Source organism: Trichechus manatus, unplaced genomic scaffold (assembly GCF_000243295.1).
Source record: "Trichechus manatus latirostris isolate Lorelei unplaced genomic scaffold, TriManLat1.0 scaffold00082, whole genome shotgun sequence".
NCBI lineage: Eukaryota > Metazoa > Chordata > Mammalia > Sirenia > Trichechidae > Trichechus > Trichechus manatus.
In genome coordinates, this window is record NW_004444018.1 from 2,955,640 (window position 1) to 2,975,080 (window position 19,441).

The following is a 19,441-nucleotide window of genomic DNA, read 5'->3' on the forward strand; positions in this document are numbered from 1 at the left end:
TTAGCATTTTGTTTCCTGGATCTAACATGGTACCCCTTGGATGGAGTGGATGTTGTAGTTTTCCATGCTCAGACGTTAATGGTCATAGTTATCTATTTTCTTGTGGCAGCCCCTAGTTTAGAATGGTGTAGACATTGGAATTTGATACGTTTGATTTTGTTTACAAAACTTGCTTTGGGGTTTAGATCCATGTAACATATGGTTTAAATAAAAAAGTTAGCTAACTAGCTTAGTGCTCGGAGTTCCAAGACTTGTAATCTAAGGGCTAATTTCCCTAATGACTTACTGGGTGACTGTGTTCTTTAGCTTCGAGTGATCTTGCTTGCACTTGGCCATTTCCCTGAGTGCACTAAGACCAGGGTGGCCAGGTGTTCTGACTACCAACTCTACTACTTACAAAAACAAAAACCCATTGCCACTGAATCGATTTCGACTTGTAGTGACCCTATAGGACAGAGTAGAACTTCCCCATAGGGTTTCCAAGGAGCAGCTGGTAGATTCGAACTGCCAACCTTTTGGTTAGCAGCCGAGCTCTTAACCACTGAACATAGACCTATATGTGCTGTTTTAAATTCAACCTTAATCTTATTAAAATGTGGGACCTGTAAGCATTTTTACACATCTTTAGTATACCCTGGTGGCGCATTGGTTAAGAGCCATGGCTGCTGAATCTACTCAACGGCAATGGGTTTATTTTACCTGTTTTTTCTTCTAAGTGTATAATTTTCCCCTTAGCTTCAGTGAGAATATTTGCAATTTAAAATGCTTATTTCCCAGGGATCATTTAAAAATGTTAAACTGTGAGTTTTTCACCAGTAACTAGCCATCACTACTCCCTTTTATACGACTCATCTAATAGTTTATCAAACAAGAAGATGAATAAACTCAGATTTTAAACATCTAAACCTGGGTGGTAATTCAGGGTGCATTTTTCTCTGAGTTTCATTTGATCACTTTTCTTTAGCCACCGATTAGCTTTTTTAAGTGTTAATTGCTCACCAGGCACACAAATTATTTTTTTTTTTTTGTCTTGACTGACTCATGCATTTCACTTGACCCTTAACCATTACCTAGTATTTGTCAAGTACACGTGTGAACAGGTCAGCATGGTTTGTGAATCTAAGTGTAATTGCCCCAGTTGAGGCCCTGGGACTTACTGAATTAAAAGTGCTTTTAACTCAAATGCGCCACAGCTGGCTCCGGCTCAGGAGAAAACAGAGCCCTGTGTGTGCAGCCATTGTGTAGTCTCTGCTTGTTTAATCTCTGACGTCAGGAGCAAGGACACCAGGAGGGGTCAGTGTCTACTATATTCTCCGGAATGGAACAAAAAATTGTCTTGGCTCCAAGGAATGGCACAAGGTCTGCTGAGTTAAAGAATCCATGTGTGTTTATCTGCCTATGCAAAATGCAACATTTAAATCTTACGTACAGGAACTAGGTATTATCTCTTGCTATGATAAAATTTTGTTTGTCTTATTTTTTCCATCAGGTGTAAAAATTGCCAAATGCATTATGGTGCAGTCTCTCCGCATAATCTCGATGTTCTCTAATTTCACAAATGCAGATCAAATGGAGCATAAAAGCAGAAAGATCTGGGAGCTGGTGGAAAGTGGGGAGTATGCTTTACTGTATACAATAGTGCTTTCTCCAAATAGCTTTAAGGAAACCGAATGTTATAGGGTTATCTTATTTTAATCTCCGTCTTGCCTTCCTTCTTTAAAGGGGTCCTTTTGCAATGTGGATAATCCTTTTAACGATAATAAAACCAGTTGCCCTTGAGTTAATTCTGACTCATGGCAACCCCGTGTTTGTCAGAGTAGAACTGTGCTACATAGCGTTTTCAAGTGGCTGGTTTTTCCGAAGTAGATCGCCAGCACTGCCTTCCGAAACACCTCTGGGTGGACTTGAACCCACCAACCTTTTGGTTAACAACTGGTGTATTAATCATTTGCACCACTCAGGGACTATCTTTAGCAATAATACATATCCTCTTTAAAATCTTGGTACATCAGATTTTCTTCAGCTGAGGCATGTACTTGGGACCCCCGAAAACCAATCAGGAGAACTGGACTCTGGCGCCAGATGAACTGAGTTGAAATCCTATTTCTGCTACCAGGATGTTCTTTACCTCTCTCCTCGATCCCCTCCTTAGTAAATGGGATAGTAGGAATAACTTCATCATAAGGTTGTGAGGATTAAGTGAGATAGTACGGGTCAATGCTCAAATCAGTGCCCGGACCGCACATAAGGGCACTTAGTAAATGTTGCTTTAGTATGCTAATCAGCACCAGTTGCCATTGAGTTGTTTCTGACTCATGGTGACCCTGTGTGTGTCAGAGTAGAACTGTGCCCCACGGGGATTTCAGTGGCTGATTTTTCGGAAGTAGACCTCCAGATTAACCTGGTGCACTTACCCAGGGACTCCTTAGTATGCTAATGATTCAGAATAGTCTTTTGTTCCTTTCTGAAGAGAGTAGGTGGTGAAGATAGACTTGGCCTGATCACAGAAGTCGTGCTACTTAGTTAATATGAAACTATCAAGTAAGGATGTGAGGAACTATTTTAATCTGGAAGAGGATGACAAAAAACAAACTAGGAAACTATAATATCAACTTTTGAGGCAGAAGCTGACTGTAACAAAGAACTTCCAAGTCTCAGTGGCTTTACACAATACAAATTGGTTTCTCTCTCCTGCCACAGCTGCAGGCAGCTCTCCTAAGTAGTTTCCCTCCACGTGGTAATTCAGAGATCCGAGCACGTTTTACCACATAGCTTTGCTATATTGGAGTTCTTCACTTCAGCTATGAGGGTGAAAAAGGGGAAGGGAGTGGGGAGGAAGGGAAGCAAGAAGAAAGAGAGAGATATATGAATGAGCTGAGGATCTTGGGAAGAATTGATTTTAGGGGCCAGGCTTGGAACTAACCAAAAACAAAAACCAAACCTGTTGCCTTCAAGTCAATTCCCGTTCATAGCAACCCTATAGGACAGAGTAGAACTGCCCCATAGGGTTTCCAAAGAGCATCTGGTGGATTCAAACTGCCAACCTTGTGGTTAGCAGCGAGCTCTTAACCACTGCACCACCAGGGCTCCGAACACAATTTCTGCTCCCATTCCATTGGCCAGAACTAGTCACATGGCTTCAGTCTACCTGCTGGGGGTGCTGGGAAATCAAGTCTCCCTGTGTGCCCTGCAAGAGGAAACACGATAGGTGAGCATTTAGGCAGTCTCTGCCACAGCAACTAGCCGTATAATATATTTTCTGCTGGTGGCAGTCATTTTTATAGTTACATAATCTATTTGTGTACTTCACTGCAGAGTATTGCTGAATTTTTTTATAATGCCAGAACCAGCAGAGGACCCAGGAGAATTTGTGAACCATTATGTCTCTTTCTTATTTTAGAAGTTTGCTGAAAGTCATGGAATCTGTTGAAACATCCACTTCTGAACATTTCATTGTTGTGCAGTTAGTCAATAAATAAGGACCCGAGGTGACAGCATCTCAATGGCCACCTCTGACTGGCAAGTTCCTTTGAAAGAGCAAGTTTTTAATGCTTTGCACCCTGCTACTGAAAAAACCAAACCCATTGCCATCGAGTTGATTCTGACTCCTAGCGACCCTGTAGGACAGAGTAGAACTGCCCCTAGAGTTTCCAAGGAGCAGCTGGTGGATTCGAACCATCAACCTTTTGGTTAGCAGCCGTAGCTTTTAACTGCTACACCACCAGGGTTGTCAGTAAATGGCACAAGGCAAAAATGTTAGTGATCCTGTTGTGCACTGAAACTACATGGTACAATCTAGAATATAGATGTTTTCATTGCTCTCTAATAAATATGGCTCAAAATTGCAGCTGGTATTTGCACTTAGCCCTTATGGGAGGGTTGGTGGTCTTATATCACCAAATGAAGTTTCTTACTCCTGCAGTGTTTATTAATAATCTTTCACTTGAGCAGATTTTTTAGAATCACAGTTGTCATCTGTACAAATCAATATATACGTTACGTTTACGTCTGAAATAATTCATAGTTCTGTGGATTGATTTTGAATCCCCCTTTTTTTCTGCCAAAGTTCAGATGTTTAATGTAATTGGGAAGCAGTATTAATGTTGTGGTTGATTATCTGTTCTCCAGCATCAGACTGGGTTTGAATCCCAACTCTGCCAGTTAATCACTGTTATGGATTGAATTGTATCCCCAAAGGTGTGTATCAATTTGGCTAGGCCGTGATACCCAGTATTGTGTGATTGTCCACAGTTTTGTCATCTGATGTGATTTTCCTATGTGTTACAAATCCTGCCTCTATGATGTTGATGAGGCAGGATTAGAGGCAGTTGTGTTAATGAGCAGGACTCAATTTACAAGATTAGGTTGTGTCTTAAATCAGTCTATTTTGATATATAAAAGAGAGAAGTGAGCAGAGAAGCATGCGGGACCTCATACCACCAAGAAATAAGAGCCAGGAGAATAGCACGTCCTTTGGACCCAGGCTCCCTGCTCTGAGAAGCTCCTCGACCAGGGGAAGATTAATGACAAGGACCTTCCCCCAGAGCCAACAAAGAGAGAAAACCTTCCCCTGGAGCTGGCACCTTGAATTCAGACTTCTGGCCTCCTAGACTGTGAGAGAATAAATTTCTCTTTGTTAAAGCCATCCACTTTTGGTATTGCTGTTATAGCAGCACTATATAATTAAGACAATCACCATGTGACCTTGGGCTCTTAACCCTGCCTGATCTGCAAAATGGGTTTGTAAAATACTTACTTCATAAGGGTTGTTGTGAACATTCAATGACAGGATGCATACACATTGCTTAGCGCAAAACCTGGGTGCATAGTAGTGAATCTAACCTAACCAGTTGCCATCAAGTTGACTCTGACTCATGGCAACCCCATGTGTGTTGGAGTAGAACTGTGCTCCATAGGGTTTTCAATGGCTGATTTTTTCAGAAGTAGATCACTAGGCCTTTCTTCCGAGGTGCCTTTAAACAAACAAAAAAAAAAAACCCATTGCTGTCAAGTCGATTCCAACTCATAGTGACCCTATAGGGCAGAGTAGAACTGCCCCATCCAGTTTTCCAGGAGCGCCTGGTGGATTCAAACTGCTGACCTTTTGGTTAGCAGCTGAGCTCTTAACTCTTTGCACCACCCAGGGATGTCAGTACACAGTAACCACTTACTAAATAGAACTATTTTTACTACAATCATAAATTTTATTATGTTTAATTGTATCATCTAGCCCAGTTGGGAGTTGGCTATAAGTACAGCCTTTTAATTATTGAGGCCTGAGGTTATCTTAATCTTTCTTATGCCCCACAGCATAGTTAATTGCCTTTAACAGAGTAAGAGGACCAGAGAATGTTGATCGAGTGGATGGGTATGGATTTTATGCAAATGATTTCCAAGTGCTTTGGCATCAGTAGGTGTCATAGATGACTGTGAAGTTCCTCAGACATCCTGTTTCCTGCAGTGACCTGCACAAAAGCTTTGCCAGAGCTGGATTAGCACTTGGAGAAGAGAAATCTCTCCATGTTAGGGGCAGGGGACAGAAGAACTTCACCTTGTCAGGGGAGTAGCTATCAAATCATAGCACTAGATCACCGAACATATGGAGTATTGAAGCCACTGGAGATGCGTTTTAAATAATGCAGTGCTAGTTTTTCTGTGATTGTTAACTATCTCAAAAGATTTCTAAAGTTGATGGGGATTGGTAGCGTTTTTGATGCTGGTATTAAGGTAGGTTACCATGTTAGGCCCAAAGAATTGCAAACCAAAAAAACCAAACCCGTTGCCATCGAGTTGATTCTGACTCTTAGCAAGCCTATAGGACAGAGTGGAACTGCCCCATAGGGTTTCCAGGGCTGTAATCTCTACAGAAGCAGACTGCTACATCTCAGCTGGTGGGTTTAAACTGCCATCCTTTTGGTTAGCAGCCAAGCACTTAACCACTGCACCACCAGGGCTCCTTCAAAGAATTGCATATCACCTAAATTCCTGGCGTTTCTTCTTTCAACTGGTATAAATGAATGCTCTTTGTTTTTACCAAGTGTTGTCAATTTTTCTTTTGAAATGTCTTCGAACATTTTTGTATTTTAATACCCAAACCCACTGCCTACGAGTCGATTCCAACTCATAGTGACCCTGTAGGACAGAGTAGAACTGCTCCATAGGGTTTCCAAGGCTGTAAATCTTTACAGAAGCAGACTACCACATCCTTCTCCTACGAAGTGGCTGGTGAGTTCAAACTGCTGACTTTTCAGTTGTCAGCCAAACATTTAACCACTGTGCCCCAGGGCTCCTATATTTTAATAGGAGGTATTAAATAAAGAGTATGAGAATGATAACACATAAATACATAAATAAATATGAATTTGTTTGAAGTAATTTTAACTGAATATAAAATAATAGGTATATCCACTCTTATGAACATAAAGGCTAGAACATATCTTATTAGAGGAACATGGAATTAAGTCAATGATTTAAATGATACATGTTTTTTTCCTGTAAATTTATTTACCTTTTTATTAAAACAGTGTTGACAATCCTTCCCTATCCGCTTCCGCTGCCCTCACAGCCTTCCTGATACAGAGAATATGCAGCAGTATCTCTGCCTTCCCCTTCATTCTAGGTCATTCTATTATTGCTGCTCTTTCCCTTCTTTGCTGCTCTTTCCCTTCTTGGTTCTTATGTGTCTCTTCCTTAAGTGTTCTGTATTATTTGTCTTTTGATTTTTTTATTGATTTGACTAAGTTAAAAATTTTTTTAAATTTTTTTTGGCAGACAAGAGGAAGTTAGTACTCTGTATCAAAACATCAACCTCTTGGAGCCAAGACTACTTCAGCCGTATGAGCATGTTATAAAGAACTTTATCCGCGAGATCAAACTGCAGAGCACAGAAATGGAGAACCTGGCCATTGCAGTGAAGAGGTATTGACATCATTCCTTTCTCAGTGGGGCAAGTTGTTGGCTGCTGTGAGATGACTCAGACTAGTGACCACCTGGTCCTGCAACATTCTCACAGTCTTCAGCATGTTCAAGTCCATTGTTGTGGCTTCGGTGCCAATCCATCTGACCCAGGGTCTCCCTCACCGTCATTGGCCTTCTACTTCACCAAATATGATGTCCTCTTCCAGCAGTTGATCCCTCCTGATGACATGTCCAGAGCAAACCGGCCGGACAGTGTTCTGTTGTGATCCATAACGTTTTCAGAAGAAGATTGCCAGGCTTTTCTTCCTAGTCTGTCTTAGGCTGGAAGCTCTGCAGAAACCTGTCCACCATGGCTAACCCCACTGTTACTTGCAATACCAGTGGCATAGCTTCCAGCATCATAGCAACACCCAAACCGCCACAGTAGGACAAACTGACAGATGGGTGATGGAAGTTGTATATAGGATTCTTTAATTTGCTGTTTGATCCATGTGACAAATGGATTCAACTGCATTATCATGTTACAATATGTCGTTGTTGTTGGGTGCCCTGGAGTTGGTTCCGACTCATAGCAACCCCATGTGACAGAAGCCCTACCCCATTGGGTTTCCTAGGCTGTAAACCTTTACAGGAGCAAATCGCCAGGTCCTTCTCCTGTACACCTACTGGGTGGGTTCGAACTGCCAACCTTTTGATTAGCAGTCGAGCACTTAACTGTTGCACCACTGGGACTCCTCATTATGATATGGACTTATTAAATCTAGGAATCTAGAGCTTTCTAAATGAAGCTAGCCTGAGGGAAGTTGAGTTAGGCAGTAATTCATAGGTCAGCCAGAGATCGATCAGTCAGTCAGTATCATTATATAAACTCTTCAAGACCAATAACTGATACAGAACAATTCAGAGAGATTTGTTGTGTTACATCCAGTCACTTGAACCGCACAGGCAACTTTTCATCCACAGAGGTAAGCAGAACTCTGTTTGAAACTTAGCTTTGTCACCGACAGGTGTGTGACCCTGGCCAGGTTTCTCAATCTCCCTGAGCCTTATCTGCAGAATGAGGATGAAAATACTTCATCAAGGTGTTGAGACTTAGCAGATGACATCCTGGGTGAGCCCCTCAAGCAGCACCTGTCACATAGTAGGCGTTCAGCAATGTTTCTTTCCCTCTCTCTAGCCCTCCTCACCTGCGGAGGTGAGAGTCAGAAACTGAAAGTCAGAAACACTGTTACACCCTACTATAACAGTTAATGTAAGCCGTAACTGTCTTACGTAGGATCCCTCATTGGTTTTAACAGCAACCCCATGCCACAGCAGCGTTTATATCTGTTGCAGTCCAGAAGGGAGACTCTCACCTCTCTGCTCCCTGGAAGGACCAAATTCTTTTAGCATGTATTGGGTAAGAAAGGGCATTTTGTCTGTCGTACTTCCTAGGTGTTCCGCCCCACAGACGCTTCTCCCTGTGATGGCCTCCTGCCCACAGCTCCCAGCATGTTCATATCCTGCTGGCCTCTACAACTTTTTAAATATGGCCCGTTGGGTAGGATGCTGTCCCTTCTGCATGGGGTGCAGGTGAAAACTATAGACCCCACTTTTCTTCAGCTCCTCTGTCTCTTTTTTTCTTCCCCTCGAGCATGATGATAAAGCTATAAATTGACCATTTGGAGTAACTGAAGAGAATTAAAATGTAGAAAGTAAAATGTTTTAAAAATTGCTGAATTGAACCCATCCTGTAGTCCTGGAGACATGCAGCATTGAACTCTTCACAGCGTGTTTCTGTTAAACATTTTCAGTTCCTGACTTTGATCTTTCTCCTCAAGTTTGCCTTCTAGAGGCTCCCGATAGGATAATAAAGGTGGTCCTCAGATCTCCAACATTTTATGAAGGATTAGGAATTGCTGGGATAAATATAGTGTCTTTGTGGGCCTCCAATTAACAAAAAGAAAAAGAAGAGCTGCTCAGGGAGGATGAGGAAAGCAGAGAGAACATATTCAGGAGTAGCCCCAGAGGTCTGCAGCTATTGCTTAGAAAGTAAGGCCAGAAAAGAAATGTTCACCACAAAGCAAAAAAGGACACGTGACTTAGCTATTTACAGTCACAGAGTTGACCAAAAAAAAAAAAAAAGAGTTGCTATGGAGATATGTAATTCCTAGAGTTCAAATAGCCGCTATTTATAAGCAGAAACGAGCTGACTTTCCAAGCGTGGCCAAGCTAACCCGGGAGGGTATAAGGAGAGGAGGAAGTAATCAGGAGAAGAAAACAATGAGTTACTCCGAATTTTACTTTGGAGTCCTCCCCTCACCCCACACCCCCCAGGCTTGTTTGGAGTTTTATGTAGACATTCAACTACTGCATGCACACACTGTGTTATGAGGGATTAAATGAGTGAAAAGCAGGTAGGATGATGTCTGGTTTGAATTATGGCCCCCAAAAAAGGTGTATATCAGTTTGGCTGGGCCATGATTCCTGGTACTGTGTGATTTTCCTGTATGTTGTAAATCCTGCCTCTATGATGTTAATGAGGGAGGATGGGTGGCTGTTGTGTTAGTAAGGCAGAACTGGATCTACAAGATTGGATTGTGTCCTGAGGCAATCTCTTGAGAAAGAAGAGAGAAGTGAGCAGAGAGATAGGGGGACGTCATACCATAAAGAAAGCAGTGCCGGGAGCAGAGCGCATCCTTTGGCCTGGGGTCCCTGCGTGGAGAAGCTCCTAGGCCAGGGGGAACATTGATGACAAGGCCAACTGAGAGAAAAAGCCTTCCCCTGGAGCTGACACCCTGAATTTGGACCTTTAGCCTACTTTGACTGTGAGGAAATAAACTTCTCTTCGTTAAAAGCATCCACTTGTGGTATTTCTGTTATGGCAGCACTAGATAACTAAGACAGATGATGTAGCAGAAGCCCAGCCCACTGGAAGATGGGAGGTCTTATATGTAGGACCTGCTGTCTGCCTTGGTCATTAGTCCAAGTGAATTGACTCTAAAAACCTCATCATTTTTGCTTTCAGGTAGCTTGTAATCTAGTTGAATAGGCAAGGAATATGCATGTAAAATATAATTGCACAAGTAGCTGAGAAAGAATTAAGGAAAACTTTTTTAAGGGTTTAATCTGAAACCTCAGCGGTTGTAATGTGACAGACATCTGCATACTAGACAATTGCAAAATAAAATGATCCTGGAACCCTTCTCACCTGAAGTTTTCCATGTCTAATATTCTAGCAAGTCAGTATGCTCTGCCTTCAAAGAGATGTGAGTTAATTCAGAACTTTTAAAAAAGGTAACCTTATCTAAGGAGCCCCTAGGTGGTGCAAACAGTTAACGTGCTCAGCTGCTAACTGAAAGATTGTTGGTCCAGTTCCATCCAGTGATACCTCAGAAGAAAGGCCTGCAATCTACTTCTGCAAAATCAGCCATTGGAAACCCTGTGGGGCATAGTTCTATTCTGACACATATGGGGTCGCCGTTAGTCAGAATTGAACTCAATGGCAAGTAGTTAACCTTATCTATATTCTAGAACTTTGGGGGACCTATTAGAGATAAATGTTTAGATCGCTCCTTTTTTGTTTTCCTTCTAATTTTAGCATAAGACGTTGTCAGTTAGCTAAAATAAATTCAAAATTATATTTAACCGTCTCTTTGCCTTGGAGTTCTTTTATGTCCATGGTCCTAACACAGTTTTGGCAGCAAATAGGATTTTCAGAATTTATTGAGAGCCTCCCAGCAATTTGATCTCTTTATCTCTTCTTTGCCATAATCTAGTTTAATAGTATTTTATCTAATTTATTTTATTTATTTAATATCTACTTTTAATATCATTTTAGTCTCAAGGGTTGAATTGCCAATCTCATTTTATTTTGTAGAACGAATGGGAAATATTATTATGAATAGTGTTTCTGCTCATCTGTATAATGTGGAGGAGTCCCTGGGTGGTACAAATGATTAAGCGTGCAACTATTAACCAACGGTTGGCAGCTCGAACCCACCCAGAGGCACCTCAGAAGAAAGGCTTGGTGACCTGCTTCTGAAAGGTCACAGCCATGAAAACCCTGTGGGGCATAGTTCTGCTCTGACACACATGGGGATGCCGTGAGTCAGAATCAACTTGATGGTAACTGGTTGGTTGGTATAATGTGGGGCTTGAAATAGATGAGTTCTAGGTCTTGTCTTCATGTTACAAGTCTGAGTATAATGAAAAGGCACACATCTGGTTGAATTTCAGAGCCCAGGACAAGGCAGCCATACAGTTGAGTGAGCTGGAAGAGGAAATGGATCAGAGGATTCAAGCTGCAGAGCACAAGACACGGAAAGACGTGAGTCTCTGGGATCAGCCCATTCATTCAGCATGTTTCATGGAGTACGTTTTATGTGCTGGGCACTGCTCACGGTGAGGGTCGTGGATGCAGGGAGTACAGGCTTTCATGGAGGCTCTCAGCAAAAGCAGTTTTAGTGGTGGTGGGTTTTTTGTTAATTTTTTTGTTTGTTTTTGGAGTAGGGTAAGGAGACAGATAATGAACACATAATCAGATATTGATGAGTACAATGGTGGGAATAAAGCAGCCTGCGTGATAGGCAGCGGCTGGGGTGGAGGCTGCTTTAGGCTGGGGGGTCAGAGGCCTCTTTGAAGTGGTCACATAGGAGCTGAGGCCTGAAGGCAGAGCCAGGCTTCAGTGGAGAAGGTGACAAGGCTTTTACATATCGTCATCTCATTGCCCGTATCAACTGCCAACTTTCAATCTATATTATGGTGAAATTAAAATCCTATCTCACACTGTGGTGTTTTTGTAATGGAATATACCTTTTCCATCACTATGGTGCTGTTGTTAGCTGCTGTTGAGTTGGTCCCTGACTCATGCTGATCCCGCATGCACAGGGGAGCAAAACGCTGCCTGGTCGGCATAGCTATTCATTGCTGTGCTGCTTCTGCTCCAGCTGTTTCCTTTGCCTTGATGATGGTGGGCCCTCTCCTTTCCACTCTCCTAAATTCTGCCAAACTCAGAGAAAGTCTCACCTTCTCCTCAATGCCTGCCGCTAGTCCTCCAGCCACGTTTGTCTCTTCCTGACCTCAAGGTCACAGCCTTGAGAACCCTATGGAGTTGTTTTACTCTGCACACACAGTGTTGCCATGAGTTGGAATCGACTCAATAGCAACTCGCAACACCAGCATTTAATTTTCATGCATTACTTAATTTACATGAGTTATTTAATTTATACAGACTATTTAATTTATACAGACTATTTAATTTACATTTATTATTTAATTCACTTGGATGATTTAATTTAGTCCTCACAGTTATCCAGTAAGAAAATGAAGGCATCAGTGTGTTAAGTAACTTGCCCAGGCTAGATAACCAGTAAGTGAGCAGAAGGGTCTTTGAAGGCAGGCAGGTGTTCAGGTGTGGGATCATGCCGCCCTTCCGAGAGGCGTACTAACCCCTCTATGTAACTGGCTTACTGCCATGTCTCCCTGTGTTAATCTGCTTTTTAGCATCACTTCCTGCTGTTATCTTCATTTTCTCGTTTCTTCCACTAGAATGCATGAGAGCATCACTTTGTCCTCACTGCTCCCTGCTCTGTCCCTAGTGCCTGGATCCATTCTTGGTGTATCATAGGCCATCAGTGAATATTTATACAATGAACTGAACTATTTATTAACATACAACTTTATTTTAGTGCTGAGCATAGACTGTAAAATCACATTATGTGGTAATAGAAGAAGGAAACTTAACGATGAGTACACTCATGGGAGCTTCTGCAGGCTGCTGAAGCGCAACTCCAGGCCTCCTGGGGCACCCTTTTGTCATTCTCTGCTCCAGGAGAATAGGAAGGGACACCTTTGAGAAGTATCAACTCTAGGGAAGCAGGGTGCCTAGAAATCTGCAGGTGATGTGATTTGAATTCAGGTAAGTCGTAAGCTCTAGTTGAAAGGGTGAACCCACCCTGCAGCCCTGAGTGCTGAAGACCTGATAGAATCCAGGCAGGCCCTGGGAAAAATGAGTCATCTAGCAAAACTACCATCTCGAAAACTGCCGAAAATGTGACAGACCCAGATAAACAGCAAAACCCAAGGCAATGGTTCATCGCATATAAAATCCTCTCATAATCATTTAATAAAATATTTTAATGGATTTTGAGCTATAATTGAACTTTCCTGGGTGTGAATTTTCCTGTATTCTTTTGATGCTGCTCCCCTTGCTTTGTTTTCAGTGGGAATTAAGCAGATACTTGCTTAGTCTATGTCCCTGAGCGACACTAACAGTTAAGTGCTTGTCTACTAACCAAAAGGTTGGAGGTTCGAACCTCTGAGTTGGCTGGTGATCTGCTTCTGAAAGGTCACACACAGTCTTGAAAACCCCTGAAACTATTGCCCTGAGATAAACTTTAAATCTTAAACCAAAAATATCCTCTGAATTCTTCTTAAATTCTTCTTAAACCAAGTAATAGTTTAGCTTAACTGGTAAAGAATCTCTGCCTTGAGCATCGTGCTCTTTTAAGATCTATCTATATGAGATCAAATTGACAACAGCAACTCAAAACATTAGGTAGGACTCTTAGGCGGCAGTGAGTTTATGTTAATGTAAGAGGAACAACTCAGGAAAAGAGGGTGAGAATGGTTGTGCAACTTGAAGAATGTAATCAATATCACTGAGTTGTGCATGTAGAAAGTATTGAATTGGTATATGTTCTACAGCAACAACAAAAATAAAATAAATAACATAAAAAAAAAAATCCTATGGAGTGCAGTTTTACTGTACAACACATGGGGTTGCCATGAGTCAGAATCTACTCAATCACCTGTTTTGTTGTTGTTTTCTTTTTGTTTTGCATAGTAGAGAATTTTTGCTTTGGTGGAGTCATCTTAGGCATGCCTCACCCAGCCGTGGGAGTAGTGAGTGGTTCCGTTCTAATCCATGCCATGGTGACCCCCGCATACAATGGTCCTTTCTTCCTTGATGGTTACTTAGTGAGGAGGCTTTTTGCTGGGCACAGAAGGCCCATGCAGATTAAAACCCTTTCAAGACCCAATTATTTTCTGCTTTGAAGTTTTTGTTTTTTTTTTGATACCATGTATTTTCATTAATGGAGGCATGCTGACTCATGGAGTGTGTTTAAATTTTTGGTCAGTAATATGGATTTTGAGAAATATTATCTGGTACTGCATGGTTACCAGCAAACTTAAGGTTCTCAAACCCATAATTAGCGGGTGCCCATCTGTACCACCAGACTTGGTTGCTGATGTTCTTTGTGCTGCCTTCCATTACATTACATGGGGAACTTCTGCTTTTCCAGATATAATACAAAAAAATAAAATCAAACCCACCAGGATTCCCTAACTATCACACCAGAAACCGTAAATATGTTTACAAGGCTTATCTAGGAGTACAAAAGCCAAAAGAGACAAAACTTTTACCCAACTTCTTGGTTGCACCACCTTACTTGCAAGCCACATAGTCCAGCTATTTTGCTTCAGCTAATGTTTCTTTCACCTTTCATCATTACAGAAGTCCCCACTGGAGGACAACAAATGCTTTCAGTGGTAAAAGTGTACTACCAAAGAACCTGAGAGCTGGTAAAAGTGGGTGGTACACTGTATATACCACAGACCATGAATTAAACACTAAAACAAAACCAGTTGCTGTGGAGTTGATTCCAGTTCATAGCGACCCTATAGGACAGAGTAGAACTGCCCCATAAGGTTTCCAAGTCTGTAATCTTTACGGAAGCATACTTCCACATCTTCCTCCCTAGGAGCAGCTGGTGGATTTGAACCGCCAACCTTTTGGTTAGCAGCTGAGTGATTAATCACTGAACCACCAGGGCACCTTCCATGTTTAATAAAGAACATTCCATCCTGGAAGGGAGCACTTTTAAGCACTGGGAAATTGATCAAGTCTTCCAAGCACTCTGCTTATTTCCACCTTTAGTTCTGCTCTTCCTGGCCTGGAATTTCTCCCTTCTCTTGGGACTTGAATCAGATCCTACTAATCAAGACTCAGTCTGAATCTCAGAGCTCTTGTGAAACCATCCTGCTGACTGTGGGCAACACTTATTCTTTCCCCATGTCAACCACCTGGAGTCCTTAGCTACGCCATATCTTTTAATTATAATGATAATTAATTAACCAATTAATTAATGTGTTGTGGCTCTCTATCACAGTGTGAGAAATAGTTGTAGATGTGTCATCTCAGGGCCATGTGTGTATGTTGGTTATGGGATGCTGCAATTCTTCCTCCTTGGTCAGTTTCAATTCCAGAACTGCTGTACATCTAAAGTTATTTGGTTTACTTCTGCCGTCCCTTCTCATCTTCCCCGGATAGGAGACTTGGGGCCAGCCTTACTTTGACATGAAAGATTTCTCACATACGGGGTTTATTTTAAGAGGTGGAGCCTATTGAAATCAACCCTGTAGACATGCCACAAAATCTTTTTTTTCTTCTAGGAAAAACGCAAAGCTGAAGAAGCACTTAGTGACCTCCGACGTCAGTATGAAACAGAAGTAGGAGATCTGCAGGTGACGATAAAAAAACTCAAAAAGGTAGGTATGTGGTAGCTGGATATTAAGGCATAGCCTCAGTATCTCAAGGTGTCTAAGTTATTAATGACTAAAAATATTTGAAATCATAAATAAATAGCACTTGAAGTCAGATTGCAGAGTCAAGTTGGATTCCTTGGAAAGTTTGTTTTTTTGAAAGGGCCCTGAGTTTCTCTCCTAGCTGCAGGGCCACCTACTGTGATTAATATTTCTGATCCTTTGAACAGTTGCTTTGTACAGTCATCACCAACCAAGCGCCCTCAAGTCCCACGTGTCCAGTGGACTGTTTACTCCAGGACAGCAGGTCACTGTCTTTCTTGGTCACAGCTGTATCCCAACCCCTACGTTAGTGCCAGGTACATGACAAGTATTCAGTGAATATTTATTAAATGAAATTAATTTCTTCTGTGTAGAAAGTTCCATATGTAGAGGACCCCTGATCAGCAAGAGGTGGGAGAGAACTTGTTGAAGTATGAGCAAAAATGTGATTGGGTTTTGACTTTGCTCTAATTGGTTTCTGAGTAAGGTACAGTTACCTCAATGTTGTGCTGGTAGATGTTTAACTGGCTCTTGGCGAGATGGGAGGAGAAGCCACAATTTTTAACATTTGCCAATTTCCATGGTGTAAATACTCCACCATTACCAATTGCAAGGTACCAAGCTGACATCACTGACTACAGAGTTGGGAAAAGATGATGAAAATAGGCTCTCACCAGCCAGTACACGCTGGTTTCAGTTCTTGTATATGGGTTGTCTCCATAATTAATGGAACTATCTTAGCTAGAATGAAGATGGATAATTAGAAAAAAATCATCCCTGAAAGTGGCATTCTGACCTTGGATACATCACTTTGCTGCTCTGGTTGTTCATCTGATAACTTTTAATGTCCTTTCTAGTGTTTATTGTCATTGAGATTAAGTGACAAATAACTGTATTTTTTATGTTATTGTAACTTAAATCTCTAGGATTATTAAGAATTCTTCACAACAGCCTTCTTGGAAATCATGATCAATGTCAACCTTATATCTAATTTTCAAACATCGTTAGACCATACAAACTGTATTTATTTTATAGGGTTTGAATTTGACCAATTCCCTATTTATGTCAGAGTGATAGATTCTCCTAATCACTGTTCTCACTTATTTCTGTGACTTTCCAGAACTTTAGACTAAGAGAATGTATGCAGGGACAGACACAGCGTGTCTTGGCTTGACAGAGCACACGACGAAGACCAAATAGGCCTTGTATTAATGTCCTAGGGCTGCCACAACAAAGTATCCCAAAATAGGTTGGCTTAAAACAAGAGAAATTTATTCTCTCACGGTTCTGGAGGCTAGAAATCTGAAGTCAAGGTGTTGACAGAGCTGGTTCCTTCTGGAGGGCTCTGCGGGTGACTCTGTTTCACGCCTCCCTCCGAACTTCCAGTGGTTTCCCACAATCATTGGTGTCCCTTGGCGTGTAGATGCATCACTCCAGTCTCTGCCTCCATTGTCATATGGTGTTCTTTCCTCTCTGTGTCTCTTCTGTTCTTATAAGGACACCAGTCATATCGGATTAGGGCTTACCCTACTCCAGTATGACTTCATGCTAATTCATTACATCTGCAAAGACACTACTGTATTTCCAAGTAAGGACACATTCACAGGTACCGGGGGCTGCGACTTTAACATGTGTTTTTGGAGGGCACAAATCAACCCACCAACAGGCACAGAATGGAAAAGGAACCTGAGTCAGGAGTGATGAGACCTGAGTCCTTATCTAGACAGTGGCAATTTCTGCCTGTAACACCTGGGACAATTGGCTTCATCCTTTAGATCTTTAGTTTCTTATCTGTAAACTAAGATTCATGATAACTGTCCTGCCTAATCACAATAGCTCAGAGGTCCCTAGGACAACCCACTTCTGATGTGCTGGCTGTAAGTTCATGGGTTCCCATTACGCTCTCTGGTTTCATAATTCACTAGAACAACTCACAGAATTCAGGAAAGCACTATACTTAAGATTATGGTTTCATTATAGCAAAAAGGATACAAATCAGGACCAGCATGAAGAAGAGATGCCATTGCTTAGGGTAACTGAGTTTCTGTTAACAGTAGTGGAATAATTGGAAAAGAATAGTGGTGATGGTTGCACGACATGAGGAACATAATCAATGTCACTGGATTGTACGTGTAAAAATCATTGAATTTGTAAATATTGTATTATATATATATTTTACCACAATAAAAAATTAACAAACAAAAAATAATAACAAAACTGGGGTCCACAGGGGGAGAAAGGAAGAAACGCATAAGATGAGATCTGAGGAGGTCCCCAGTGCAGAGTTTCTGTGTCTCCAGGATGCATTACCCTCCCAATGCATCCATGTTTGTCACCAGCCAGGAAATTCTCCTGAACTTCACTGTCAGAGTTTACATTGGGGTTTCATTATGTAGGCATGATTGATTGACTCATTGCCCACCTGCTTGATTGAACTCAATCTCCAGCCTCCTCCTCTCCCCAGAGGTCAGGCTGGTATCATTTGGTGGGTGTTCTGAACCCACACCCCAAGTCACCTCATCAGCGTTAGCTATCAGGTGTGTTCTGCAGTCCTTCGTGAATAGCAAAGACACTCTAATTACTCAGGAAACTCCAAGGGTTTAGAGGTTACCTCCCTGCACGTAAACTCTTTGTAAAGTAATCCCACAATGGGATACATTTTGATCAGTACATTAATATTGAATAAATGGACACCTACAAATCCCCACAGTTCCTTGAGAATGTAAGCTGTTTTTAGGAAAGAACTTTTCTTTCCATGTTTTAGATGCTCCTGAGTCAGTGTGGTCTGATATCAATGAGTAAACCAGAGAGCAAAGCTCATGTATGTATTTATACAGTTTTGTATATCTCTAACTTCATATCATGCCTAAATTGTATTTATTCCAGTCATTTAATAAGTATTTTATGAAGTTGCAGTGAAAGAATCATAGGTGAATCTGACTGTAGCTCTGCTCCTACAAAGCTTAGACTCTAGTAGGAGAGATAAGATATTTATAAATAACTATAATACAGGATATAAAGGGCTAGGTGCAGATTAAGTTCTAGGGGAATATAAGTGTCTAGACTCCTCTACAACATAACCAAAAAAGTTTGCGGGTTGGATTGCTTTATAGTTGGACGGCTTCCAAAAAGGACTTTTCAATTGTTTTGAAGAAAATAAATTTAATAATAAAACTTCTTTTATAAATGTTTAAATTACTTAACACAGATTTTCAAATCTTTGTGTATTTCATGTAGTTTAATGATTTATAAAGTTGTATAAGGTTGAAAATTCAAAAATTAAAGGATTCCCACGTTGTAATATATTCCTAAACTTAACCAGATCAATTCAAAGTGGACTCATAAACGTGTAACTTTTATTTGCTCTTTCAGCTGGAAGAACAATCAAAACATATAAGTCAAAAAGAAGATGTGTCTGCATTAAAAAAACAAATTTATGATTTATCAATGGTAAGAACCACCCTTTCATTTACTGAGATACATTTCCTGTTAGACTGCTGTTTTCTAAACATAATCATACTATTTTTTCAGTGTTCCAGAAATAGAAGCTTAAAAGAAATTAATACTCTAGTTAGAGTCTTCAAAACGCCTTTGAGCTAAGGTATTATTTATGCAGGCTTTTCCCCTCAATGACAGCCATAGTATTATGAATGCTTTTTTTTTTTTTAAATCAAAATAATAATGACATGGAAGAAATAAAATCATAGAAAACAACATGTGCACTATAAAGAATGGAAATTTGTTGTCTCAGTTTTGGAGGCTGAAGTCTGAATTCAGGGTATCAGCCATGTTGATTCCTTCTGAGGGCCCTGGGAGAGGAACTATTTCATGCCTCTCTTCTAGCTTCTGGTGTGCCTTGTGGCGCAGTGGTTAAGAACTCAGCTGCTAACCAAAAGTTCAGCAGTTTGAATCCACCAGCCACTCCTTGGAAACCCTATGGGGCAGTTCTACTCTG

General features: G+C 41.2%; 1 protein-coding gene across 1 annotated transcript in view; it reads left to right on the forward strand.

Annotated features, from left to right (window-relative positions):
• Window positions 1–19,441, forward strand: part of RASEF (RAS and EF-hand domain containing) — a 110,110-nt gene that overhangs the window by 41,788 nt on the left and 48,881 nt on the right. The window contains exons 2-5 of the mRNA XM_004381293.1: window positions 6,772–6,918; window positions 11,137–11,227; window positions 15,355–15,450; window positions 18,859–18,936. Of these exons, the coding sequence (XP_004381350.1) occupies window positions 6,772–6,918; window positions 11,137–11,227; window positions 15,355–15,450; window positions 18,859–18,936 (412 nt within the window). The remainder of the gene's footprint in view (window positions 1–6,771; window positions 6,919–11,136; window positions 11,228–15,354; window positions 15,451–18,858; window positions 18,937–19,441) is intronic.